Below are 26,549 nucleotides of genomic sequence, written 5' to 3'. Positions count from 1 at the left end.
TTCACGGTATTTAGATCAAAAAAATGCAACCTCTGCAGTTGTCGTGCTCACACTAGTGCATCACGCTTCAACCACTGCTGCTGTTACACACAATCATCTGGGTTTTCTTAGTAAAACTTGCTGGACATGTGTTGGCTTATACACAGTTAAACATTAAGGAAAGGAAACTCTTCCCCACGCTACCGTATCAGGATCACAACTGATGTCCTAATAGGCTCTACTCTTGAAGGAGAAAGGGGCATTCCCTGAAGCCTGGACATTTAGGCTGGGTTGAGAAGCTAGTGGATCCTGCTGTTCTATCTCCATACAAAGGCATCAGAAATAAGCACTGTCAGCCAAGAAACTGTAGGAAAATGAGTGCTCTCCACTGTAGCCTTTGGTCGATCAGCAACTGCATCAGATGTCCAGCTAGGAGTGCTTGCTTCTAGCATGATGTTTCCCATCATTGTTGAAAGAAAAGAAAAAGGGAGGTGGGCAAAATGAAAACATGCCCAAGTCAGTCTTCCAGGGACACCAGTAACAGGGACATAAAAGAACAAATAATTGAAAGCGTCCCATGTGGCACTGGTTGGGAAATAAGCTGGGCGATACAGTGATTAACACTGGCCAATCTCTAGTGCTTCTGGGTTACACAATAATTCACAAGATGCTCCTAAAGCTCCTTGCTAACAGTTGAGTCTTGAATCCAGAAGTGCCTTTGGCAAGCCAGTTTCCTGTGGAAGCAGCCAGCATGCAACTACAACACCCAGAGAACATCAATTTTTCCAGCACATCTTAAATGAAAACAAGGGATGAATCACAAAGAGAAATGGTAAGCCGTTCCCCTTTGCAGCTGGTCTCAAAGCACAGAGAAATCCTGTGTTCAGGTTGCAAGGTAGGAGATAAGAAAACCCTACAACCTAGCTGTAGATCAGATACACCATGTATTCAGAACTGGTGTGTCAGGGTAAAGATCAAGAAGACAACAGTAAAAATTGTGACTGTAAGACTTCTTCAGAGCCCTTTATCCCACCCCATGTATATAATACATGGCACAGCGAGCAAAGGGAGAACATAAAACTCATAAAAAAAGAGTAGATAGCTCAGGAAGCATACAACCATCAAAGTCATGCTTCCTAGAGCTGAAGGAAGTTCTGGTCCACCATATGAGGGACACCAGTCATACCCTGCTCAGTCCCTGTGGGGTCAACCAAGCTTTGGTAAATTTAGCCTGTTATATTTACAAATAAAATCAAGTCTGCTTTGAAGGCTAGAACAAGCATCACTATAGGTATCAAGGTCTAAGCTTAGGATAGGGTGTTTCAGTCAATATAGGATGAATGAGGTGGCAACTTTCAATTGTGCCTGTCAGCCCTTATTAAGGCAATTGTACATCCTTCTATCACTGTGATTCTTCTTTTAGGGAGAGAGGCTTACCAGAGACAAAAGGAAGCAAACGCCTAACTATGCTGAATAGCCAGGCAGAAGCAGAAATTTTACATATTCTGAAGTATAACAGAGGGCCTACGAAAGGAGATGTTGTACTTCCCTGCACCAGACTCTGAGGGGGCCTGATCAGATGAGCTCCAGAGGCCTCCTCCAACTTAAAACTATTCTAGTGTTCTGTGACTTCACAGCTCTGCGATTATCTGAGTCATTCTCCGGTAACTGGTGTGCAAAGGACCAGCATTCTACAGACTGGGCTCCTTGTAGGGCCAGGGTACCTAACGAAGGCAACTGATGTCTCTCTTTGAAGTCTGGGAATACACTGTTTATTAAAAAATTCTGCTGTTTCCAATAGAAAATTTTCAGTGGACCACAGCCCATTAAAAACTTAAGTCTCCAAATCAAAGCAGTAACAAAAACGCATTACATATTGCTTTCGTGGTCACTAGACATAAATTCTTCAGGGTCACAAGTTTACGGGGAACTAGCTTCATCTTTTGTCTTGGTTGCTGGTTGCCTGTTCAATTAAAAGCAGTCGTTCCAACCCACATAGCTGAAAAGCTAAGAGGAGTCCACTGGGAATCCCAGTTCTTTCAGCAGTGGCATTAAATGACTATGCTTCTTGCACTGTGGGAACTCCCTCTGTCCTGCAAGAGAAAATAAAAGATTCAGGAACAAGGAAGGATGGACGGAAAACATGCTTCTTCCTACCTGCTCTGAGCACCACAACAAAACCACCCATACATCCCAGCTGGTTCTAGAGCTCCATTTCCTTAAAAAATTTGAGGGGAAAATTGTTATATGCAAAATGCAGCCCTTCTTGAAGGCTGCTACCTGGTAAAATACTGCATGTAGGCAGTAATGGACATTTAACTTTTTTTTTGTTTAAAAAAAAAAATACATTTTTTAAAAGGGAGAATGTGGCGTCTCAGAAGCTAGCAATTGGATATGAAACTTCTCACACACAGGATGCTGATTTAAATATAGTCCCAGCATGAACTGACAAGATGAGATGCGAACAATAGCTATTCACTGCCCATATAATGCAAATCCAGTCCTCGGGAGCTGCAACAAGGAAGTCACTCTCACCCACCTGGCCTGAAGGATCATGCATTTCCCACCACTACAGCCACCCATGATCTTAAAAGCCTATTTCATGCAGCTTCAGGCATCTTACCTTGATGCTAGCACACACAACCCCAAATGGCTCTAAGTAGGGGCAGCAGTGAGAGGGTATAACATGTCACCCTCTGTGGGACGTGACAGGTGACCTGCTTTATTTCGCTTCTCCCTTTGTCCCTGAACACACTATAGCCATGCAACACATGTTTGAAGGCAGGGAAACAGTCTGCAGAAAGTAACAATCATTCACTCCCAACCCCAGAACCCAGCTCTTCCCTTCGGCGGGAGGGCAAAAAGGGCAGCTGACTCACCGACCGCAGTCCCACGCCGTCCCTGTGCTTGCTGTCCCTATCTGGGATGATTTCCAGCGAGCGGTAACTGGGGGGTTTTTCTGGCCAGTCCCGAGACCGATTGCGCCGCCTGCGGTTGGCCACCGGGACGTGGTCGTGCTCCTCTGAGGAGCTCCAGGACCCCCGGCGGGACGGAGGAGAGTAGCTGTGCCTCCGCTGACCCGAGCTATTGCTCCTCCCGGCGTGCTGCTGGTACTCTCGCCTCCCACCCCGATGGTGGCCGGGGCGCTCCCTGGGCTCCTCCGAATAGAAACTGCAGCTGCTGCTGCTGCTCTTGCCCCTCTCAGTCCGGCGGGGGGGTGACGCATCCCGCCTGGAGTGCTGGGGCCTGCTGGTGTAGCCGCCTGTCCTCTGCCGCTGCGGATAATCCTCTCGCTGCCTGTCCCGGGGCTCCCGACTGTAGCTGGAACGAGAATCCCCGCTGGACGGCAAGGGCCACCTCCGATTTTCCCTCCTGTTCTCTGCTGCTGAATCCCAAGGCCTGGGGCTGCGGGCATCTCTGGGTGGCCGTGAGGAGTTGCTGCCCCCATGGGAGGAGGGGACGCGGTCGGCGAGCGGAGGAGGAGGTCCTGTTAGGCTGCGTGGCACCACATCGGAGCCCAGGGAGGACAGCAGGCTGGGCTGCACGGCCTGCCGCTGGTGGGGGGGTGGCTGGGGCTGCGACAGGCTCAGCTTTTGGATTTCAGACTCCAGGTAGTCCAGAACACCCTTGTTAGGGGCAAGTTGAGCTGGTGGCTGCGCCAGCGGGAGGCTGTTGTGCAGAGACACATCTAGGGATAAAAGCACAAGGGAATGCAGCAAGTCAAGGAGAAGCAATAAAGAAAAAAAACCTCATGTTTTTGGCTAAATCCCTTCTGAGCCTCTCTTCTCTTCCTCACTGCAAGAGCTCTTCAAACTCAAGCACTACACCTTACCTTGGGCGGTTGTAAAGTGTAGTAACTGGTAAGTTGCAGCCAGGATCTATGTTTTGAGCAGCACAGAGGCAAGAAATCAAAGTCATCCAGAACACCAAGAAACGCGTTCAGAGAGGAACATGGTTTATTCCTACAGCGTTGACACCATTTTTTTCTTAATATATTTTTTTACATTAGAGAAAGTTCAGTGTTTCCTCTTAGATTTCACTGAACTGGAAGTAATATGGATCAATATTGAAAAAGGTTTTTTTTGTAATACAAATGCACATAAACACACGTTTCTTCACTAGGAAACTGGTGCTGCTCTGGAACAGTTATCCCAAAAGACCATGGAATCGCCATCCTTGCAGGTTTCCAGGACTCAGCTGGACAAAACCACAGCTAATATGACTGAGTCTGGAGTCAGTCCTGCTGTAAGCAAGAGTCAGCACGAGATGACCTTAGAGTTCCCTTCCACTCAGCACCTCTAAAATTTCAAAGTTGACCTGAAACATGCTAAGAAACAGCCTGAGCGATTTAGTTGTTCCTTGCACTCTGCCAGGACGCACATGCATTTCCTTCAGAAGTCTCAGTGCATTCTGTCTTACAATTATATTGAAATCCCCTAATTTTCTGGGATTATTAAATGAGTAAGTTATTTTATTACTTATTTCTCTACAGTTTCATATACTCCATCTTTCCTCCTCCATTAAGGCAGAAACATATACCACTGATGTAGGATTTTGGGGCAGAACATCTAGCAAGTTCTTCCGTGTTCAGCAACGAGTCCTTTATTCTTCACTGCTTGCAGGCTAGATCTATTGCACGGGAGGGAGTTTGCCCTCAATCATATGAAGACTAGACATTTGATAAGAACTCAAACAAATTGCACCTCTCTTGTCATGTCAACGTTGGCTATAAGGAGTTGACCGTGACCAGCACAGCAGAACAAAGAGACAGTACCCTCCTCTACCACACGAAGGGAGATAAGCTGGGTATATTTACCCTGCAGTCACTGTGGGGTAGCACAAGCTATGCCTTAGTTAGCATTAAACTACTTCTCTGGCACTGAGTCTAGCAGGACACTTAAGACAGTTATCCTGCCTTTATCCACCCAGGCAAGTCTAAAGAGCAGATGTTGCAGAGCTGTCATGCTAGGAACATCTTCCTCACTTCTGCAAGAGAGGATGAAGCCTCACTGCTGAACCTGCCTGAGAAGTGTCCTGCTTCTCATCCCAATTTCCTTCCCTCTGAAATGATGCCCGTGACCTCACCTCGTTGCAGTAGAGGGTTCAGCTGGTAAGAGGAAAGCTGCGAGTTCCTATCGCCACCTCCATAGAACACGTTAGGTGACATCCAAGGCGCGAGTGCCTGAGCCTGCTTCACGAACCGATGGCGTTCCAGGGCTGTAAAAGAGGAAGAAAGCTTAGGGCAACTCCCCCTTGCCCAGCTTGCAGTACACATGCTGTTTTGCTTGACAAGACTACAGCCTTTGAATGTGATCGGGTACATAAAATTCACAGAATGAAAAGCCCTTGCCAACCGGTGACAAAGGTTAAAAATAAAGAATAGGAAATTTCAACACAAAGTTGTATGGCTTCAAAAAGATACCTAAAACTGAAGGAAAGGGTTACTGCCAGACATTTAGGGTACATTTCCAGGAACTGGGAACAAATAGCACTGATTAAGTACACAGCACGTAACCAAATGCAGGGCTTCTGCCTGCCATCTCATTATGAGTACAGTCGTAGAAAGGCGTGAAATAACAGCTCAGACAGCAGGACATATAGCACACTTTTCTCTCTTAAAACTCTTTCAGTTTTCCATTGGTCCTCCAGAGCTAAATGAGACCTTTCTTGCCCCCTTCATGCAGGCTTTATCCAGGTCTTATCTTCCACACCACACTCAGAAGCCTTAATTGTTTCCTCTCTGTTCCACAGACAAAGCACTCAGCTTCTCCCTGCCTAGTCTTTTAGCTGCTCTTGTTGTCCCTCTCTCTGTTTTACCTCAGCATTGACTGCTAAACTTAAACCCCTTTGGACAGGGTGGTCAAATTAGTGAACAAACTAGATTTCATATTCTCAGCTGCAATGTCCTGTGAGACAAAAGAGCAAACTCTATGGAAATTCCTCTCCCTCACTATTTTTCCACCACTAACTCCAGAGCCCTACACCAAGCGGGTCAGGCTCCAATCCCACTTCACCTTTTCAGCACTTCCATCTCACCCCTACAGAGACAGTCCTACCACCTGTCTTCAAAACCATCACTCATCGATGCTTTTTTATTTTTTTTTTTTGGGGGGGAGAATAGCTAAAAACATCTTAAAGAAACTTACTCCTTCTACCATGTACAATCAAAACTCAAGTGTACCAGCAAATTCTGCAAGCCCCAGACCTTACAAAGCCCAACTCTGCATGGTTTGTCTTTCACTACTCTGTGAAACTTTTCTGTAATTGGGACTTCTGCAAAATTTCTCTTATATGGCTTCTCTGAAGCCTCAGAAGAGGCAGAATTTCACTGCAGCCTCTTCTCCTGTAAGGCACTAACAGAACATTCTTGCCCATACGTTTCAGGAGACAGGAATGTAATTGCCTTTGAGACATTTATCCCTCTGATAAATCTGGCTGAAGTTGACAAAATTAAAAGTTACTGGAGGGGAAGAGACTGGGGATAGACAGGCTGACTACATAAGTCTTCCTTCTTTAAGGAACCAGGCTACAGCTAAGCTCCAATTAATTCTGCCCCCTGGGTTCATCTGTGGCAAGCAACATTTAGACTGCGTGCTCTTTGGGTCTCAACTCCTCCCTTCATCTCACGTGGCACTTCATTTCTTAAACAGATGGTACATATGCCTTCCTTTAGCAGTTTCACTAAATTTACACGGAGCATCACCTGTGGAATAACAGGGACTGATCATGCCTCTCCACACAGCCTTTCCTTTCCCCCCAGTTCATGCAGCTGCACTTTGTTCTTCACTCCATGCTACTGCCCCCTCTCCAGCTTGGCTCCAAACAGAGTGAACTACACAGCTGGGGGCTTCAGGGGGTTTAATCCAAATACTGTGATTTTTCTTCAAAGCAGTGTGGCCTGAGGTAGCAGTTTTCAAGAATTTTATGTCAAACTTCAATCATTACTTTTTTTCCCAAGTGATTCTCCTCCAGTTCAGCTTTCAAACTTGGAAGGAAGAGAAAAAAGAAAATGAAGAGGCATAAAAGGAAGAGAAAGGCCTCGTGTGTTCTTCTCCCAGCCCTCTGGTTATCACCTTGATAGCATTCTAGCACCTGGGTTTTGAACGCAGTCTGGCAGTGAAATGCTCAGCAGCTACAAGCATAACAACTGCACTGTAGGTTCTCCTCCTTAGGGTATGAAGGCACTCGCTAGGACCAATGTAATTCTGTGCCTGTGATTCTCTGATCTATCCCTACAGTTGAACAAATGCAGAATTATCCTTAGACTTCCTCCAATAACCTCATCTTCTCTTCCTCCTCCAGACACTTTGCCTTCCAGTTTGAAACTGATACATGAACGCACTCTGGTTCCCTCAACTTAAAAAATGGAGGTAAAGTTACAGATCTCTTTTCTAAAGTGCTTGTGAACGTATTTATCTTCACCCTAGTTCCAAAACATACCTGCTGAAAAACGCTGGCAGGATGTTTTGTTGTTTTTTCCACCCATTCCCTGCAGAGAAAGTTTGTTCTTTACCTTTGACAGACTTTACAGCTGCCAGGACAATAATCCAATTCTAAAAATTTACTTTCCAACTTCGTCAGACCCTGGTGCAAATACATCCTTGTGCACCAATTCATTAGTAGGAGAAGTCCATGGGAGAAAAGGAACTAATAGGAACAGAAGGAGGTCAAACACGTATTTACCACAGTATCTGTACTAGCAGACTTTTCACAGAGTTTTCCATGGGGAGTATAATTGGTTTGCCCCTGGGGCATGTTTAATATTTCTGTAACACCAATTCTGAATTACCCAAACAAATCACTTCTATTACTAGGTTCAAAATCACGTTAGCTGATGACCTGACTTAAAACATCCAGAATTACTTTGCCTCAGTGTATTCTATGCCCATTCAGCAGACCTAGGCTACCCTCTAGTGGCCAGTAAGTGGGAAGAAATCAACCACAACTTGGGTTGTAATTCTAAGATTTAACTGAGGATTTTTTCAACTTCTCTTCAGTTGTGTGGAACTGTTATTCCTCAGGACTGGTTTTTGAGATGCTTCCCATCTCAATCTTCTTTTGTTTTTTAAGTCTCCAATTCATTTCCTGAAGGCCAAAAAGTCAGTCAGATGCAGGATGAAGTGAAGGAGCACTGAAGCAAGGGAGCAATCATAAGGATCCCTTGCAAAGTGGATGATAAAGAGGGCAGGCATCTGGGATGGAAATTACAGTCACAGAATCCAGCAGCCAGTCAAGGAGGCTGAACCTGTACCTTCTCTCGTAAGCAGGGTGAGGTTTTGGGAACCGCACAAGAATCTCATGTTTATCCTAAGCAGGAGGCAGGCAAGACAAAATCATCACTCTGGAGCACGCCATCACCTCCTACAGAAAAGAAAACCCTCCAAAAAAGCTTATGTGTTTTCAGAATCCTTTTTTGATGAAAACTAGGAAGTCTGGAGGTGTGAGTCTTTCATCTCTATCACCTCTCTCCCCTCATGGAAAGTAATTTCTCTGCCAAATTTGCTTAGCGTCCTCACCACCATATGTTTCACTTGACAGCCCATAAAGCCCCAGAAAGCATTGTGTTTGGTTTTGCCTTTAGCAAATGAGGTCATCTGGTGGTTCTCTGCAAAGGCTAAACAGATTAAACTTCCATCTAAACCTCTCACAGGTGCTTCTTTTAGCTCTTAGAAAGCCTACTAACACCCAAGGTATACCAAGTAATTCTTTTGCAGTTAAAAGGAAACCAGAAACACAGCTCCTTGTTCACAAATCTTCTTGCAGCATCCAGGGAAGAAACTGATGATTTCAGTGGTACGTAAATGCATTTGCTGCATTTTGTTTCTATCAAATTGTGTAAACTGCGGGGGTATTCTACCTTGTGTTGCTGATAAGTTTCAGAAAGCATTTGCAGTGTTGACCACCACAACAGACCATCTTTCTCACTTCCTTCCCCCATAAAAAAAAAAAACAAAAAAAACCCACCTTTTTCTCGTGAAAGAAGTATCTCCAAAAATGACAATAAGAAACAAAAATCCAATTTTTATACAAGTACCTCTCGGAGCAACACACTTCAAGATTAGGCCAGTTTGGAGAGTAACATCACAATAAGGACAAGGTATTTGCTTGCCTTCCTCGTGTGCACAGGCATGAGAACCACAAAACAGAGATGAAAACAGTCTTGAGCTACTCACGAAAGAGCCAGTCTGGCTCAAGACTGTGGTTGATTTCATGCCCTGGATGACATGGGCAAAGCTGGCAATGAGGTGGCAGTGGGGAGGAACTCCTGAAAGTAGGATGTGGAGGTGCAAGATGGGATCCACGTCCCTAGCTCCCCTTCTCTCTCTGTCTCTAATCTCAAATGAAGTTGTTAGGAATGTTACATTGCCCAAATAAATGTCTCAGTCTATATGGACAATGAACTGGAGGGAGAAAGTGGAACTGAGCAAGCTGCATCTCAGGCTTTTCTCTTTGCAGAAGCCATGAATAGACATATTTGCTGGTACCTCACCTTCCTCATTACAGCAGCACCGGGTTGGGCAGCAGACACACCGAATGTGGCAGCAGCAATACTGGGGGCAGCACTGGCACCAGCATATTCCTATCAGCAGGAGGAGGAGGAGGCCACCGAGGACGATGAGGAGTACTGTGAGCCAGTCTGTGGGAGAAACGGAGAGAGAAAGAGGATCCTTATGTACCTGGGCGCAGAAAATTACAAAGTACCTCTCCACCACTGGAGAAATCTTTGGGTGGAGAGGAAGTGAACAGGAGAAGATATCTGCTACCCAGGCAACAGAGCACTGGCACTTACGCAGCACAATTAGCTTAACTTCTTTGTCTGGATCGCCTGAGGTATCTCCTGGTGCTTCCACAGTGCAGTAGTACACGCCATGGTCCCACCACATGACCTCACTGACGACAAGGTCTGCCCCTGTGGAAGAAGGACTGAGAGGTCAGCAGACTATTTGGGACTGACACTTTCAGACCCCACTCTAGGAGGGTCCTCTGCCTGCAGCCAACATTCAGTACAGCATCTCCCCTCTCCCCAGGGGTAGCCATCACCTTCAGACAATCCCCTTTCAGACCACTGAGAAGTTCTGTAAACAGCAGTAACTGCCAGTTCTTTTCGTCTTGCTGGAAGGCAACAATACTTACAGGTGTGGCTAATTCTTTGTGCCATGAAAATACCAGAGTGCTACCAGGTGATGGGTGTTAAAATGGATGCTGCCAACACTGGTTTTGGAACAGAGATCACGGTCCCCATTAGGTCAGACATCCCAGTAGCTCCCTGGCAGTAGCAACAGCTATTGCTCCAGGGGCAGCATGGAGTGGAGAACCACGCAGTACTTAGAGGAAAACTGTTTTCTGGCCTCCAGACTCCTCAGCTTACCTTTGCCCTTCAGCAAAATGCTCAGACATCCTCAACTCAGCCTTAGTTTGTAATACCCCCAGCACCCTTGGGCCAGTTGGGTACAAGGGAGCTGGCCCTTCATAATTCTTGTTCCATTGCCACCTCACAGAGTACGTATGGCTCCAGATGGCAGCCCCATTTATGCTTCTCATCACTTAATAGGCCCAGCTATGGGATAGTTACTGAGCTCACTGCCTGTGAGGCCAAGCCACTCACGGTTCTGAATGGTGATCTTCCGTTGCCGGTAGTCCACGCCCAGGACAGGCTCATTCTGTCCGTATTTCTGGATGACAACGCGCACCTTCCGCTGGCTGTCATTGCAGTCATCAGAAGGGTCCTGGCCAAGAGCTAAACCGGCCTGGTACGCTATAAACACATCACCAGAAAAGATGCCAAGTTATTTCAAATTTATTTTTTTATCCCCTTCGTAAGCAGTATGAAAACTTTTTGAAAATTCTTGAATGTGCATGTGCATTTGCTTTTGTTCAGTAATAGAAAGCATGGCTTCAAAACGGCAAGGACAAGTTGCTTTGGGGTGCTTAAAAGCAAACAGAGGTAGAGCCACAAGAATGACAGATTTTGAGAATGTAGGAGCTGCAGTGGAGATAACTGATGTGCTCACAACAGAAAGAACAATGGAAAGAAGCTAATAATGGCAGGGAAGAGGGCAGGTACCAATGTGAAGACAGACTACAAGGAAAAAAGTCACAAAACTCCCAGGACTACTGGAATAAAACCGTAAATGTGTTTACCAAACAAAGTATCTAGACATACATGAACTGCCGTAGGAATTATCTCCCTGTCCCTCCTGTATGCCATTACATGTTGTGGGGCTTCTAAAGACAAAAAAGAACCCAACATCTGGGTTCCAATCCAGTTCAGGACTATGTGGAGAGGCCCAACAGCATTAACGGAGGACTAGAGGCAATTTCTCTCTTGAGAGATTCATGGTATAATCTAACAGCCAGGCATTTGGAAGGTGAGATTTGAGGAGACAGCATTCAGACAGCATTATCTGTTTGCAATGAAGAGAAGAAAAGACAAATTGTGAATTCATTTTTAAGGGCAAAATTAAGCTAAGGTTGACCATCTTAAACCTACCATCTTAAGAACCGTAAACATCCCTGACACAAGGCTGCACACACCACAATGTCTGCACGTGGAGCGCTGCTGCAGGTACTAAATGCTATCACTTAGAAGTCTTTCTGCCCTCCAAAACGCATGTATTTCTTCCTAAAATCAGTAACACCCAGTAACTGGACTCCAGCTCCAACCCTGTGCCCCATCATGGAATCATCAAGTCCACCTGTTGTGGGACAAATAAGCAGAAGCAGGAGGGGCTGCCAAGTTTGAGATGCGTCAAACACAGCTGAATCTCACTGCCTGCTGGTATGATGACAAGGAGGACAGATGAACTGATTTGGCTGGGATTTCTATGAAACAGGATCATAAAGCCTTGACATTGCAGAGAAAATCACAGACATAACCTCTTTTTCTTGGAGCCTGGGGAAATACCACCAACCAGACCTGGCTTGTGGTTAGGAAGAGGTCAAAAGCCTGTATTCCCCAGTAAGTCTGCCTGCCCCTTGTTTTCCATTTGAAAATCTCCATTTGCCCCTTCTTTTTCCATTGTCTTTGGAGGACACCCCTGACACTCACAGGCTGAGTAGTAGTCGAAGATGGGGTCCTTGCAGAAGGATTTGAAGCGCCAGGTCACCACGACATCCTGCAGCTGTGCTGAGGTGCTGTAATCACACTTGAGAATGACGCTGGCAAATAAGGTGGTGTAACGCTCAGTATCCTGCACGCTCACCAGCAGGGAGAGACAACCTGCAAACAAGAAAACAGAAGGCAGTCAGCCCTCAGGAGCAGACATCACATCACAACTCTCACTCTGGACCAGACCCACAACTGAAATGTGCTTCTCTTTACCTCACACAGGCGTCTACAACACCTCATTTTAACGAAGCTGTTGTTGTGCATGGTTAGAACTTATTCACAAAAACTTCCACAGCATTTTCTACCCAAGCAACAGCATCCACTGAGCAAGTCTTTACGAAGTTTCTCATAAGCTATGCTTTATTTTAGCCACACTCCAGAGACATTTCTATCTTGTTTAAACTTTGATAATAGAGTAAGTTGTGCTTGTCATAAACAATAGTGAAGTTATCACCAGTTGCCTTTGATAAGGCAATACAAACAGCGCAGAGCGAGTGTAGGATGCCCTGTTTGGAATTCATCCCAGAGAACAAGGCATGGCTTATAGTACTATGCTAGGTGCTTTCTTGACCAGGGAGCACGACAGCAGGGAAGGAGGGAAGGAAAGGTTGAGGTCTGGAGGGCACCAACCAAAAGGGTCACGAACAAGCACTTGATTTGTATTGTGTACGCAAAGTCTTTCCCTTTATTCCGTATATTTAGGATAAGCACAGGGATAAGGGAATATGTAATAACATCTGCATCGCATCTGCAAGCATCCTTCTATACTCCTAGGCTGCATGGAGTATGCTCCAGGCAGTTTCTACCAGGTAGAAACCATATACCTGGAGGTGCAGCATTGCCTCAACAAGTCGTTGCAGTAGGATACTGGCAGTGCAGTGCTTGCTCGGTTTCTAGCTTGAAGTAAGACTCTTGGAGAGCCAACTCGAAGCACAGCAGAGAGAGCTCTTTTGCTTAAAAAATGCCATGTGAACACAGAGAGGACCTGGTAAACTCTGAGTTCAAGGCTTTTCTGAAAAATAAAACATACACACAGACACTTAAATACAGAAATAGCAGCAGCTGTGCAGAATTCCAGCAAAAGCAAGGCTAATGTAGTTTTTACAGTGCTGTAGCAAGACAAGGGCTGGTGATTAGTTGCAGTGGCTCTTGTTTAATTGCACTGTATGTTAACGCACTTTGCTTCTGCTCTTGTTGTGAAGCAGCTGATGCACAGGATCTGTGTGGGAAACCACAAGAAACCAAACCAAAATCTGAACCCTCAAAACCTTGATGTCGGTGGCAACCAAACAGATCTTTCCCATAAGAATCGTGACCTGCTGAGGCTCATGGAAACGCAAAACCCCTGCGTAACTTTCACTTACTGAAACCAAAGCTCTGTTTGAAAGGGCTCCTTTCAAACCCCGGAGGCACAGCGATGGTTTCGGTCCCCAAAAGCAGACCCCAAGCTCCCAGACCCCATGTGGCCGAGGTGCAAGAGCCCTCCCCCCGTGCCTGTTCCCTGCCCCGAGGCGAGGCCGCTTCCTGCTGGGCCGGGAGCCGGCCGCACCTTTAGGGCACCGAAACCAGCCCGTGCGCCCTGCCGGGACGGGCACTGCTCCTCCGCCCTGCCCCAAGGAAAGCTCAGGACCGGGGCCAGGCCACCCTAACCCCAAACTGGGCAAAAAGGAGGCGACCCCATGCCCCCAGCCCCAGCCCGCTCGCCCCAAAGTGTGCCGGGGGGGGAGGAAGGGGAGGCTGGCAGCCCCCATCCCGCCGCCCTGCTGCACTCACCGGCCGGCAGGCAGGCCAGCAGCAGGCAGGCCGGCAGCAGGGCCATGGCGGGGCTGCTTCTTCTTCCTCCTCCTCCTCCTCCTCTTCCTCCAGCACCGGCCGGGTCTGGCCCGGGTCCTCCCCTTCCCGTGCCACCTGTCCCCTCCCTGCCGCCCGCCCCCGCCTCCTCCTCCTCCTCCGCACCTGGGCGGGCAGATACTGGCCTCACAGCTTCAGGAACCGCTTTAAAATATATACATATTACATATACATATAATACACGTATATATTTATATATATATATATATATATATATATATATAGTGCGTAGGTGGTGGTGGCTGACAGCCAACCTCCACAGCGGGAGGTAGCAGGTGGCTGCTCTCCTGGAGCTCAGGTGGAGGCATTTTGCTCCTGGAGCTCTGCGTTTGCAGATTTCTTCCCCAGAAACTACTGTGAGAGGAAATCTGGTGTGGAAGGGCTCCCACCTGTGCCCAGGAGCATTTCAGCCCCATGTGGGAGCTGTGGGATGTAGGGGAGTGTCGGTGTGGTCTTGGCTTCTTAGTGGCTCTGGTAGGGCCATCGTTGGGGTCACATCTTTAGTGGCTGTTGTTTCTGGAGGCGATGGCGAGGATGGGGTTGAGTGCTGAGCTGAACTGTGCCCACAAGGCACTTTACACAGGTGTGAAATGACTTCCGTGGGTACTGCACCCACACCACGCCGAGCAGCACCCCTCCTGACGGCAGCCATGGGGCAGAACTCAAGCCACCATTATCCATGGGACAAATGGATACAGATGGAGACCTCAATATAGATTTTTGTACGGGCTCTGCTGTCTTCAGAAAGACTGACCACTGTGTGGGAGCAGGTAGGAAGCCAGCTGTAAAGCTCGCCTCATTTCAACTGCGTTTGTGCATGCGAATACTTCAAGAAATGTTTGAAAACGCTGAAAGTTTGGGGAATCAAGTAGGTTTTCCGCTTATTTTTTGAAAAGGCTGCCTGAAAGGTATCTTCCTTTTCCAAAAAAAAGCCCCAAACCCACACAAACCCCTCTCTAAATCATGGTGGGAGCAACGCCACCCTCGCCGCCTCCCGAACTACATCTCCCATGGTGCTCCGCGCGCCGCCGGGGCCGTTGCCTGGAGACCGCGGACGCCGCGCTGGAGCCGGCCCCAGGTAGGGGGCGGCGGGGCTGGGCCCGTGAGGGGCCCCCCCTGCCTTGTGGGCACCCCCCTGCCATGAAGGGAGCCCCTGGCCCCAAAATCCCGGCATTAAAACACGAGGGGAGCTCTGCAGCTGGCGTGGGCGACCCCCTGCCGCTGAAGAGTGGTGGGCTTTGTTGGTTTTGCCTGTCTGGGTGTGAAGGGGCAGTTAATTTTACTGCCCGCTGCAGCTCGTTTTTATGGCTTTCCCCTAGTTAATGAGTAGCCGCGGTGATACCGCACGCTCCGTGTTTTCCTTTAATAGAAAACCAGTAACTAACCTTTATTCGCAGGGGCAGGCTCTCATAGACTCGGCACGTCTGCTTGCGTGATCGTGCAAAGGGCTGGGTTAGTCGCCGGGCTGGAAATCAGAGTTTGGTTTGATTTCTCCCATTGCGTAGGAAAATGCTTTGAATATCCGCGACAACAGCCTGGTTCTAAGCAGATCTCTCCCGTCCCCTTCTTTTCTCTCTCTGTTGGGTAACAGAAGAGACAACGAGGCTGTAATAAAGGTGATGTGTCTCAATCCTTCATTGTAGCTCTGTCCTTGCTGCCTCAGTCTCTAGCTAGTAAATATTTTATATGCTTCACCTTAATTGCTGCAAGAATTGGTGTTGTCTGTTAGTCTCATCTCTCTCAAGTCTCGTATTATAAGAGACAGCACTACTCTATTATGAAAAATAATTTCCTTGGGATTTTGGGTTGATTGCCTGGCACTGACTCTTAATAGTAAATTTTTGGTAATGCAGACACATAGTGACACACCGACGGGACTGGATAGCTAAAGCCTCATATATTTGTGTATATGAACACTTTAAAGATTTTAATTTCTTTTTGAGTGAAGTTAAGATTTGCAAAACTCTGTTTGCACGTGTTCTGTTGTTGGCCCAGTAAACTGCTGATGTGCTGTGATGTGGTCTGAAGGCTAAAAGGAATTCTTAGTTGTTGAATAGTGTGATTTTCATTTAAAAAAAATAAATAAAGGAAGGAAGAGGCAGAAAAAATTGCTGAGAGGACTATATCTTGAGTTAAACAAGCATGATTTGACAGACAGGGAGAAATCTGACATTTCCAAAGCAGAGCTAGACTTGAGGAAGACGCTTTAGCCTGGGACAGATGAAAAGTAATTCCCCATGGCAGACAACTCTCACGATAGCAGAGCGTTTCAATCCTTAGGTCAGTGTTACCTCCAGGCCAGAAAGACAGCAGTGGCCAGCCCATGAAGCTTATAGTACTGTGCTAAAAGGAGTCAGGACTGGAATCAATACAGGGAAACAGAGTCTTAGGATCAGCTGAGTTCCTTCACGATGAATAAAGGCATAAATGAAACAGTTGCCTGAAAAGAGAGTTCTCTTAATGTCCAAGTTAACTGAGAATTTGTGAAGAAGCTTCTGTGTGTAAGGATTCTGTGTGGCAGCAAAATTACCAATGAGCCATCTTAGTTTTGAAATAACTGAGAGAACATACCCAAATGAACGTATTTCTCCATTCTGAGGTGATCTACGGCTTTTGAGAACATAGCCAAGAGAACAGCAAAACTTCATTTTCCCTTAAATTGCCTGAGTTCACAGTTTGTCGCACTGGTCACTGAATCAAAGAAAACATGAATTCACTCCTGAGTGAGTTGTCAGAAAGCAAGGCAGTAGAACTGATATGGATCTGGTACAGCATTCTAAGTCAGTTTGTTGAATTACTAGGATTGGAAGGGGAAAAAATAAAAGCGTTGTGGTCAGGCATACGGTATGATTAGGGTTGACAAAAATTTCTGATTACCAGCCTGTTTTTTCCCCACTAGAACTGTCATAGTCGCTTTACTTTCCACTGTCTTGGTTTTCAGTATCAAAAGTCTTATTTCGAGGCTATTTAGGAAAACTTTAATGTAAAAAATATACAGCAAAATAAAATCAGCATTCAGAGAGATGCATGCCTTTGTCACAGTGAACGTGCATGGAAGTTTTCTTGGATCAGTCAATCCATGAAACCCAGAATCTGCAACAAAAGTGGACATCTCTCTCTTGAACCTCACCACAGTCTTAAAATCAAATTAAATTATTATAATTATTGTCACAGTGTTTGAATGCCATCACAGTAACATGCACAGTGAACACTGCAGTAGCTTTCTATGACTGGAACCCAGATATTGATGCAGGCAGAAATGTTCAGATCCCCTTTCAGCCTAAAGCATTTTCCAGAGTTGAATTAATTTATAATGAAAGCTACTCCTAGTCTTAATTTTTAGAAGATAAATGATTGCTAATTAGTTACAATAATGTGAAATGTTATAGCACTTTTCTCTATGGATATCAAAACACTTTGCTAAGAAGGGTAAGTGTTATTATCTCATTTTTCACAAGAGATAAGCGAGACAGCCAAAGGTGAAATGGCTGCTGCAAATTGTTCACATCGTTACAGGGTTTGGAGTGAGAATCCAGGTCTCTGAACACTCCACCATATATTTATGCAACTAGTGCGAAACTATTCCTTCAACTGCAATGATACCAGTTCTACTAGCTCACTAAAAACTCCTGAATTTAATTTAAATGTTTGGAGATGTATTGGAATTGTTCTCTTTTGATTTGTTTTCTGAATTTAAAACTTTCTGCATGGCTATTTTCAAGTCTTTCTCGGCATTCCCGAGCGGTAAAAGCTCATTTTAAATCTTAAATGAAATTACGCAGCCAAGTCAGACTATGGAAAAGCTTCAGAGTCTTCAGATGAAGATTGTGTAGGGTGGTTTGACCATGTAGTGACATGAATAACACATCTGCAATATTTCTTTGCCTTCACTGTCTTTCTGGAGGGTGGCATTATGTTAGGACATTTTGTTTTTCATGAAATACCTGAAAAGACTGAGACACCTCAAAAGATCTTTTTATCAAATGGCTTCTGACTCAATGCAAGAAACGGGAAATGCATTTTTAGGGACTTTCTCTTGCTGTTGAAGTCCAACTCACACGTACAAAGAAATTCGCTTTCATTCTGGCTATAATTTATTCTAAATATTTAGATTTCTTTTCATTCAACTAATGAATTTCCTGAATTCTGATCATATTTTACAGCTGTAGTATTTGTACAAAATTGCTCCCATGTTCATTTTAATTTTTTTTTGGTTTTTTTTTTTTTTTTTTTTTTTTAGAGACCATATTTGAAATCAAAAAGTGAACAAATTTAGAATAAACACAACATTTATCTTCTTTGGCTTCTTTCAGAGAGAAATTTATATAAATGATCAACGTGCTTGGTTTGTGTTTGAAAAATTCCAATTTTCCCACCCCAGAGGACAGGGGTAACTAGGGAAATTGTAGCACTCTGAAAATAACAGTCTGAAAGCTGAAGAATTGATGGAGGGAGTTAGTTAAGCAGTTTTTTTTTTTTTTTTAATTGTGTTAATTTTATTAACTCAGTATAGAATGTTTTGAAGAAAGTCTTTTTTTTTTTTTTTTTAAGGATTCCTCTCTCCTGCTTCTCCATTCAAGATGTCTGATGATTCCAGAATATCTGTCTACTGACATTTTTATGAAGTCTACCAGAAAGGTGGAAGAACAGCTTAGTTCTCTCAGAAACAAATCTCACCCCAGTACCCTAAATAGAAGCCCAAAAATGTGTGAATCTCTCTTGTTTCCCTTGTTACACAGTATTTAGATGAAAGTCTGTCTGTAGCCATGTACACAGAGCCCAGAGGTTTAAAAACTGAAACAACAAATTCACCCTGTAAAGTAGGACAAATCCTAGGATTATTCATATTTGTAGTATACAGACAGAACACAATTATATTTGGGAATCTCAGAGCATTTGAGAGGAAATGAAAATAGTCTACCTGGCAGATGAAGGCAAAAATACTAGAAATTCCTCTTTACTGCCACCAGGTAAAGAAGACATGTCATCTCCAGGTGAACAGGAGGGAGCAGATGAGAAGCCAGCAGAATGTACACAGGCAGATCCCAGTGGTGTGCGTGAGTATTTTCTGCTGTTACACAGTGATTCCAGTAGTGAACCTACAGCTGCTTCTGTCCAGTGTCTATTTGAGTCCACCCTGCATGTCATCTAACACGCTAGATTTAGATAGCATGGGTAACAGAACCCACTAGCGAGTCTCCTGTGGATCTTTGAAAGATTTTTGATGCTTACGTTGGCATGTTACTTTGGCATTTGTTTGATCTTTCTATTATACCTTTTTCCTGTTATGGGATGTGTTTCTTTCCTTCCTCCTCCTAAGTTTTAAAATATAGTTATCAGAAAGCAAGCTTCTGCCTATACTTGATGCTAAACAGCAGGAAGTCCATTTTTTGATAGAAGGGATTTTTTTTTTTTTTAATTTTTACTACTATAGAACTGTATTAAATTAGTCAAATGAATTCATACCCAAGAGACAATGATCCCAATTTTCCTTTGCAGAAGAAAGCAGAACTAGTCTTCCAAAGGAGTCACCACCTGCAGAGGAACAGGAGGAAGATGTGGAGGAAGGGGAGGAAGGGGTATCAGACACAGAGAGCATTGGTGGGTACTGCTTTCCACTGAAGAGATGTTGGCTTAAACTTAAATATCCCACTGCTTTCTAGTTTTCCTTTGGCTGCTGTTGTTATAAACAGCATCTCAGACTGGTGCCATCATACTGCAGCTGAGTTTCAATGCTCATTTTCTGTTGGCTTACCTCATGTACTTCATTTTATTCCTTCCCCTTGCTGGTATCTGACACCTCTGTTTGTTGAGGAGAAAAGAAATTAGATAAGATTAAAAGCTTGCAAAATAGGTAATAGGAATTCAGTCTGAGGTATCTAACTTGAATGCACTTTTATCAAGTATGCATTTTCTGGGACAATTATATCTTATGGTGGTCTGCTGTATGTGAAAAAAGCAGAGTATGTGCTTTTACTAGTTTTCTATGATTATGTACATCAGTAGCTGCTGAAAAGAGATATTTGCAATACTATTTGGTTTCTAAAGCAGAGACCTACGCACCAAAGAAAGCCGAACTACTTCAGTATTAAAAGCAATGTTTTTAAAACATTCTCAATCTTTTTTTTTTTTTTTTTTTTTTTTTTCCTGCAAGTTCTTCAGTTTTGATTATTTACAGTGAAGTCTTTAAAAGCTGGAGTGAGGGCTTGCTATAGGCTGTTCAGGACAGGTTGTCACTAAGACAAAATGCCCCCATTTTCAGCTATGCTGATTTATGCCGAGTATAAATTTTCTTTATATTCCCACTTTTGACATGCAGCAGATGATTTGGAAGAAGAAGATAGTACTGAAGTAGCCCCAGAGGCAGAAAAAGGCCCTGAGAAGATAGAAAAGAAAATATCGGAAACTTTCTTCTATAACAGTGAAGATGTACATTCACGGCCATTTATCACTGAAGACTCTGGGATACCAATTAACCTTCTTACTCTTGAGTATCCTTTCAGTTGAGTAAAATTGTGCAGATTTAAAGCTAAGGATTTCCTAATATATGTTCTTAAAATTGTATAATATGGAGTACCTGTGTGGTGTTCGTAGGATACCTTTGGTTGAAACAGTTAGGAATCCTGACCAGTCATGGTCCTGGATGAGTTTAATCTTCAACATTGTCTAGACCTCATAAATATTACTTATTAGGCATAATTATTACTTTAGTAAGTAATACCATAGGACTAGATCAGTGAAGGTAATGTGATTAGGCAGAGAACTAGGGTGAGAATATCCCCAGCAAAGCTCTGCCTTTATATACTGTTGTTCCCCAAGCAGCTGGGGGTGTGTACCTCATATTTCGTCACAGAACTGCTAAGGAAGAAGTGCAGAAGAAACTATGTAGATTTGTAGCTTGCTGCTCAAAAGACCTAAGTTGGTGGAATGAAGGAAGTGATGCCAATCAATTGAGAGCTATAATAAGTTCTTTGCTAGGTACAGTCAAGTTGGATATGATATGTGACTTTCACAAGTGTTAGTGGGTTTCTCTGCAGACACAGAGAAGTTGCTGTTGAAGACTGGATTTCCCCTTCTCTACATCTGCCTGTAGACATCAAAGAAGTGAGCCTGAGTAGCTCCTTGGTTTGAAATCTCAACTGTAGAATTGTTACGAGTAATCTGATGCACATTTCTTATACTTTGTTTGAAAATGGATTGCTGAACTGTTAGAATATGAATTCCTTGCAGCCCCAAAGAGTCCAGCAGAGGCAAGAAGTGTACCCTGTAATGGAGATGGAAGGATGGATCACAGGTTTTAGAAGGTCTACACTTCTGCCTTCCCCTCAGTTATAGAGACTTGATATAGTTTACCTTCACTGTATATTGAAGAAAACTATTGCCATCAGCCTTTTAGTCACCAGGCTAAGTATTCGTCTCAGTATTGATTTAAGCATTTCTGTCCACTTAGTAAGCTTTTCTAGAAAGCCAGTGTCAAAGCTTTTCCTTATTACGTTCTTCTCAGACATTCTTTTGGATATGACTGCAAAAGAAGCGTAAACCTGATGGCAATGGACAGCCAAACACTGCTGTATATAGCAGGCAACCAGGTAGTGCTCCTGGACCTGAAAACTGAATCTCAAAGTTATCTCCGGAGCAGCAGTGGAGGTGGAATTGGGTTTATAACGGTATGGCTTTTTTTTTTTTTTCTTTTCTTGTTTTAGGATGCTAGTCCCTCTCTATAAAGTGGCATCATCTCTTGGTTGCTTAATGGAGTATTCTGTAGTTGCACATATACATAAGAAAATGGTATGGATTAAAGGGATGTGTGGACCATGCAGTACAAGCTACTCAGCCTGTCAGTATGATTGGCAGAGCATAAATATCTGTGTACCTGTCTCAGGTCCAGGTACCCTAAAGGACTGACATGTGCCAGCTAGGATTCATTTTAGCCCCTATTGCATGCATATTTTCTTATTTTAATATTTTGGCTCATGAACTTTTTTTCTTGAACACTTGAACTTCTCCTATTCACAGCTGATACTAATTTAGTGTCTTGCCTGCAGTTAAAATTTAGAAAATTAAGTACCTAGGTAAATGAAGAGAAGAAGTATCTTGTTTCACTCCAGTAAAACTCCATTGAAAAGCCTGAATCTCAAACGTTTTCTCTGGTTTTGTGGCACCTTTCCCTGTGAACAGCTCTGCCATCTCTCAGTTGTATTCCATATGAGCAAGGCTTTCAGGATACCAGCCTCAGATTGTTCTGCTCCATTGTAAGCAACCTTTCATTGAGAATTAAGGTACATCTGTCTATCTTCAGAACAACATAATTCAGGTTGGCTTTTCTGTGGCTTTCCACGTAGATGGCTGCTGACCCAAATGATGCACATGGTACAAGCAGCCGGTAGGTTGAGTGAGGTAGAAATAGCAAAAGGATGCATAATAAAGGAGATTATTGTACAGTTTCACAGTTTGTCATGATTCTGCAGTATATGCACAATAATCACATTTTGTGTGCATAATGGTTTTACCGTTGTGTTTGTATAGTGACTTGATTCTGGTATTGAGCAATAGATTGGCAGTTGTTCAGGACAAACATACAGAAAAATGCAACCTAGTACTTAAAGCAATATCTTTTGACTAATGTGTGAGCAAATACAATGACTTAACTGTCAGAATAAAGACAAAGATGTCATTACAACATGCAACAGGACTTTTGTTTTTTCAAGGCACACCCTACTAAGCAGTACTTTGCAGTAGGAGAAAAAGGAGAGAAACCAAACCTCATCATCTATGACTATCCTTCACTGAGGCCCTACAGAATACTACGAGGTAGTGTAATAAGAACTATTTTCATTTTACGCAAATGGGCCAGTGTTTATAGATCCCAGCAGATGGAGTAGTGGTCCACTTTAAGTTTAGAAAGAATTACAACCCTTTCGTACTTCCCAGCAGAATAGGAAACACTGGTTTCCAGCTTTTTCATTATTGGACTGGAGAAAGCCTTTATTCAGTAGAAATAGCCAACTGAGAACTATTAAGTAGTAGGAAAAAAAAACCTGCAGTGAACATTGAGCTCCTTTTAAACATATTTTCCTATTGTTTTTTCCTCTTTTCCATGCATGTGTGGATTGGGGCTTGTACGTTTCTTCAGGTGGAACAGAGAAAGCCTATGTTTTTGGCGATTTCAACCGTGCTGGCACTTTGTTGGCCAGTATTGGAAGCAGCCCTGACTACATGTTGACTATCTGGGACTGGAAACAAGAAAAGATTGTGTTAAGGTCAAAAGCTTTTTCACAGGATGTTTACAGGGTCACATTTTCTCCTGATAATGAGGAACAGCTAACTACAGTGGGAGTAGGACACATCAGGTAGGTTTGCCAATTATGATTAATACGTATCAACTCTAAAGTCATAATATCTAGATGGTGACTAGCAGGAATGTATTGTTAGCAAACGTGCACCAGCAGTGAATGTTATTTTACCTATTGCGATTACAAAAACAAGAAAGTTCTTTAAGCCACTGATACCACTAAAAACTCGCAATGAACTTTATGAAAGATATTCTTCCACACACTGCCTCCTTTGGTAAATTCATAGATTCTTTTCTAATAAAAAAAATGAGAGCTTCAAACTTTATCATAGATCTTCAAAGCTATTCCTATTTATAAAATAAATAAAATATATATTCCTATTTATAAAATAAATAGGAATAGCTTTGAAGATCTATGATAAAAGTTTTTGCTCACTGAGATTTTACAGTCATGCCCCAGTTCATGGTGGTACTTGTATGAAATTTAGCAAGGGACTTAGTCCCTTGGATTTACAAAGTTGAACATCATACAGTGGAGATAGCAAGGCTATAATAGATGTTATTATAATTACATGTATTGGTTGTATAAGGAAGGATATAGCTATGGGTGTTACACTTACTTATTTTAAATAACAGCGTAGTCTTCATTCTATCCATGCCAAATCCTCCTCCCACGTTTTTCATAGAGGTAGGATATGGAAGTTTGTGAGGTTACAAAGTTATATCTCATTTTAAAAAGAAAAACCCAAGGTCTCCTGTGAAAAAGAATAATAAATGAACATCATAAAATGGAATGCCTGGTAAGATTATAATAATGTCTGAGAGAGTAAAGAGCATGTCTAGGAAGCCTTGCATCAGAGAAGAATGTGTTTTCTATACTCAGGTTCTGGAAGATGGCTCTCACATTCAGTGGTCTCAAGTTGCAAGGAGCTTTGGGCAGGTTTGGAAAAACATCAGTGACTGACATTATAGGGTATGTGGAGCTACCTGATGGGAAGGTAAGTCAGAACAAGTTTAATTGATTTTGTGTTCCCTCTCAGGTTTTGATATAAAGTCTGCTGAGTTAGTTGGAGAATTACTATTTGCTTCTAAGTGATATGAATTAGACCCTCAGTGCACTGCTCTGATAAGCTAATATTGACATTAATTTGCCAAAGAAAATGCTTGCATTGTAATAATTGAAAAGTACGGTTAATATTGTAGTTCCCAGACAAAAGATCTCTGGCTTAGAGCTGGGGCTTCTCTAATGGGGTAGTGAAAACCTTAATGTACAGAAATAAAAAGTGTGTTAGCCCTAATCTCAACCATTTCAGTGCATGTAAATGATGTCATATTCCTAAAAAGGTGAATCGTGTCTCCCTTTACACCTTCTCTTGGAAATATCTGTACATTGCTATTAATTTAATGCTTTTGTACAAGGAAGCCACAAATGTTAATCTCATTTTTGCATATATTTCTGTATGGTTAAGTGCAGGTGCTTAAGTGCTTCTCTTCCTTTGCATTGAAGGTTATCACAGGGGCTGAGTGGGGCAACTTGCTGCTTTGGGAAGGGGGCCTCATCAAAGTAGAGCTCTGTCGAGCTGGACACAAGCCTTGTCACAGTGGCCCTATCACCCAGTTAGTTTTGGACGAAGGAGAACTTACCACTGTTGGGCAAGATGGCTTCATTCGGGTGAGTTCTTTTGCTCTGCCTTTAGGTGTGCACATTTTTGGTCAGGAAGTAGAGCTCATTTATAGGGGCATTTTTCCATTACAGGTGCTTTATGAGAATGTATTCTGTTCTTAAAAAAAAAAAAGTCAGACACATCTCCAGTGTAAATATTTGAATCAAGTATTGTTTACACAACATTTTCTGTTTCACAGTGGTAAAAAAAAAAATAAAAAAAAAAATCACCTTCTACTAAAATAAATCAAAATAATTTTCAGTGATTCTTTAAAAGCTTTGGTCTTCCCTGCATTCTAACACTTTTTTTCATATGTTGTTTTGGTTAATTTTTATAATTTTCAGACCTAGTAATACATTGGTGTTATTTCAAATGATAAACTATGGCAATACTTGAAATAAATTTTCTGATTATTTTAGTGCAGAGGTTATTAAAGTTATTAGTTAATTTCTATTTCATTTTATCTCAGAGATATATGCAATGAAATAGAAGAACAATCAAAGAAAAAGCATTGGGCATCCTGAAGTTAACACACAATTCTATAAATTAAGGTCAAAATGGTTTATGTATCTATACCAGTTTCTGATCTCATCTGTCAATTGTCAAGGATTTTGCTATTTTGTTTACTTGCTCTTTAAGGGAAGACGTGTCTTCTGCTCATGTTTTATAGACCCAGATAATCATCAGGAAGCTATTCTAGACAACAGAAGGTTCCAAACACCCTGTTTTTGTTGTTGTATTTCATAAATTAATCTTAGCCCATTAGGAAAATTCACCTGATTCCAAGGTGCCAACTGACTTATACCACAGAGAAGAACATGGATGCATTGGATTTCCCATTCTTTCTTCCGTGCTGCCTCAGTATGAGCAATGCTCAGAGCTGTCAGATATTTAATTTCTGTAGCTCTGAGGTTGCCATGTATAGTTCTGCCAGTGCCAGGGCTGTATTTAATCTACTGTTATATCAGAATTGCAGAGGGAACTTTTGCATATACTTTGCATTGCACTCAATTGTATGAGATGATATTTGCTGATTCCTGTTTCAGGTTAGATTCAGAACAGTGAGGCATACGTGCCAGGTTTCATCTTCACCTATAGATTCTACCCTCCCCTGGTTTCTTATTATTTTGGATTTCCATTTCAATTGTATATGAAAACATGCTCTGACCTGATAAAAACCCAGTCTCTCTTTTTTTTTTTTTTTTTTCTTTCTAATTTTTTGTTTTCATTCCATGAAGGTGTGGAACTTTGAGGCAATAGATGCTGCTGATTCTGTGGATGACACAGGGTTATTGGAGGTGGAACCTATGAATGAACTTCAGGTTGGCAAGAACGTCAGTCTGAATTTCATGTCAAAAGTTCTTGACAATGGACAGCCCATTTGGTATGCTCAGGTAAGATGCACTCAAGTACATACAGCCCTGTGGAGAAACACAGAATGAGAGAAGTAATGCTTAGTTATAGCAGGAGTACCTTACAGGTCAGTATATCTCTTTTCTGTAGATTTCGATCTCGGTAACATGTGAGATTATGACTTGCAGAGCCAGAGCTGCGTAAGAGTAGGAGAATGTCAAAATCTATTATCCGAGTTCTATTCTCCTGAACTGATGGATAGGACTGATAGGACCTTCAGTTATTTCCATATCACAGTGAT

At 43.2% G+C, this 26,549-nt stretch overlaps 2 protein-coding genes and 1 long non-coding RNA gene across 5 annotated transcripts in view; 1 reads left to right on the top strand and 2 right to left on the bottom strand.

The window, feature by feature from the left end:
* Window positions 1–1,728: 1,728 nt before the first annotated feature.
* ILDR1 (immunoglobulin like domain containing receptor 1) lies at window positions 1,729–13,998 on the bottom strand. The gene is made up of 8 exons (XM_084512903.1): window positions 13,862–13,998; window positions 12,029–12,199; window positions 10,586–10,735; window positions 9,770–9,889; window positions 9,470–9,616; window positions 5,065–5,196; window positions 2,859–3,667; window positions 1,729–2,072 (listed from the first exon to the last, which is right to left on the bottom strand). The coding sequence occupies exons 1-8, from the start codon at window positions 13,905–13,907 to the stop codon at window positions 2,031–2,033; spliced, it is 1,617 nt and encodes a 538-aa protein (XP_084369029.1). The 5' UTR covers window positions 13,908–13,998; the 3' UTR covers window positions 1,729–2,030.
* Window positions 13,999–14,325: 327 nt separating this feature from the next.
* The window catches only part of CFAP44 (cilia and flagella associated protein 44), a 41,594-nt gene continuing 29,370 nt past the window's right edge, over window positions 14,326–26,549 (top strand). The window contains exons 1-11 of one of the 3 annotated variants that reach the window (XM_084506490.1): window positions 14,326–14,709; window positions 18,491–18,645; window positions 18,910–18,996; window positions 19,439–19,540; window positions 20,259–20,430; window positions 21,444–21,606; window positions 22,648–22,750; window positions 23,073–23,289; window positions 24,115–24,229; window positions 24,739–24,903; window positions 26,134–26,289. In XM_084506490.1, the coding sequence (XP_084362616.1) occupies window positions 18,921–18,996; window positions 19,439–19,540; window positions 20,259–20,430; window positions 21,444–21,606; window positions 22,648–22,750; window positions 23,073–23,289; window positions 24,115–24,229; window positions 24,739–24,903; window positions 26,134–26,289 (1,269 nt within the window). In that variant the 5' untranslated portion in view covers window positions 14,326–14,709; window positions 18,491–18,645; window positions 18,910–18,920. Of the gene's footprint in view, window positions 14,710–18,490; window positions 18,997–19,438; window positions 19,541–20,258; window positions 20,431–21,443; window positions 21,607–22,647; window positions 22,751–23,072; window positions 23,290–24,114; window positions 24,230–24,738; window positions 24,904–26,133; window positions 26,290–26,549 lie in introns of all 3 variants that reach the window. The other 2 variants (XM_084506488.1, XM_084506489.1) reach the window with 2 other exon arrangements.
* On the bottom strand, window positions 19,692–25,007 carry LOC311430124. The gene is made up of 3 exons (XR_014688571.1): window positions 24,876–25,007; window positions 23,852–23,986; window positions 19,692–19,741 (listed from the first exon to the last, which is right to left on the bottom strand). It is a non-coding gene; the product is annotated as an uncharacterized lncRNA (long non-coding RNA).

The sequence above is a fragment of the Aythya ferina genome (genome assembly GCF_964211825.1).
Source record: "Aythya ferina genome assembly, chromosome: 1".
NCBI lineage: Eukaryota > Metazoa > Chordata > Aves > Anseriformes > Anatidae > Aythya > Aythya ferina.
This window is presented reverse-complemented; position numbering and strand designations above follow the sequence as displayed.

What these genes read in the sequence shown, in the direction of transcription:
- ILDR1 (XM_084512903.1), bottom strand. Translation starts at nt 13,907, where the DNA reads ATGGCCCTGCTGCCGGCCTGCCTGCTGCTGGCCTGCCTGCCGGCCG. An exon ending in CTTCGACTACTACTCAGCCT is followed by an intron (nt 10,736 to 12,028) that starts GTGAGTGTCAGG and finishes ATGTGTTTATAG; the next exon opens with CGTACCAGGCCGGTTTAGCT. An exon ending in GAACCCTCTACTGCAACGAG is followed by an intron (nt 3,668 to 5,064) that starts GTGAGGTCACGG and finishes TTTTATCCCTAG; the next exon opens with ATGTGTCTCTGCACAACAGC.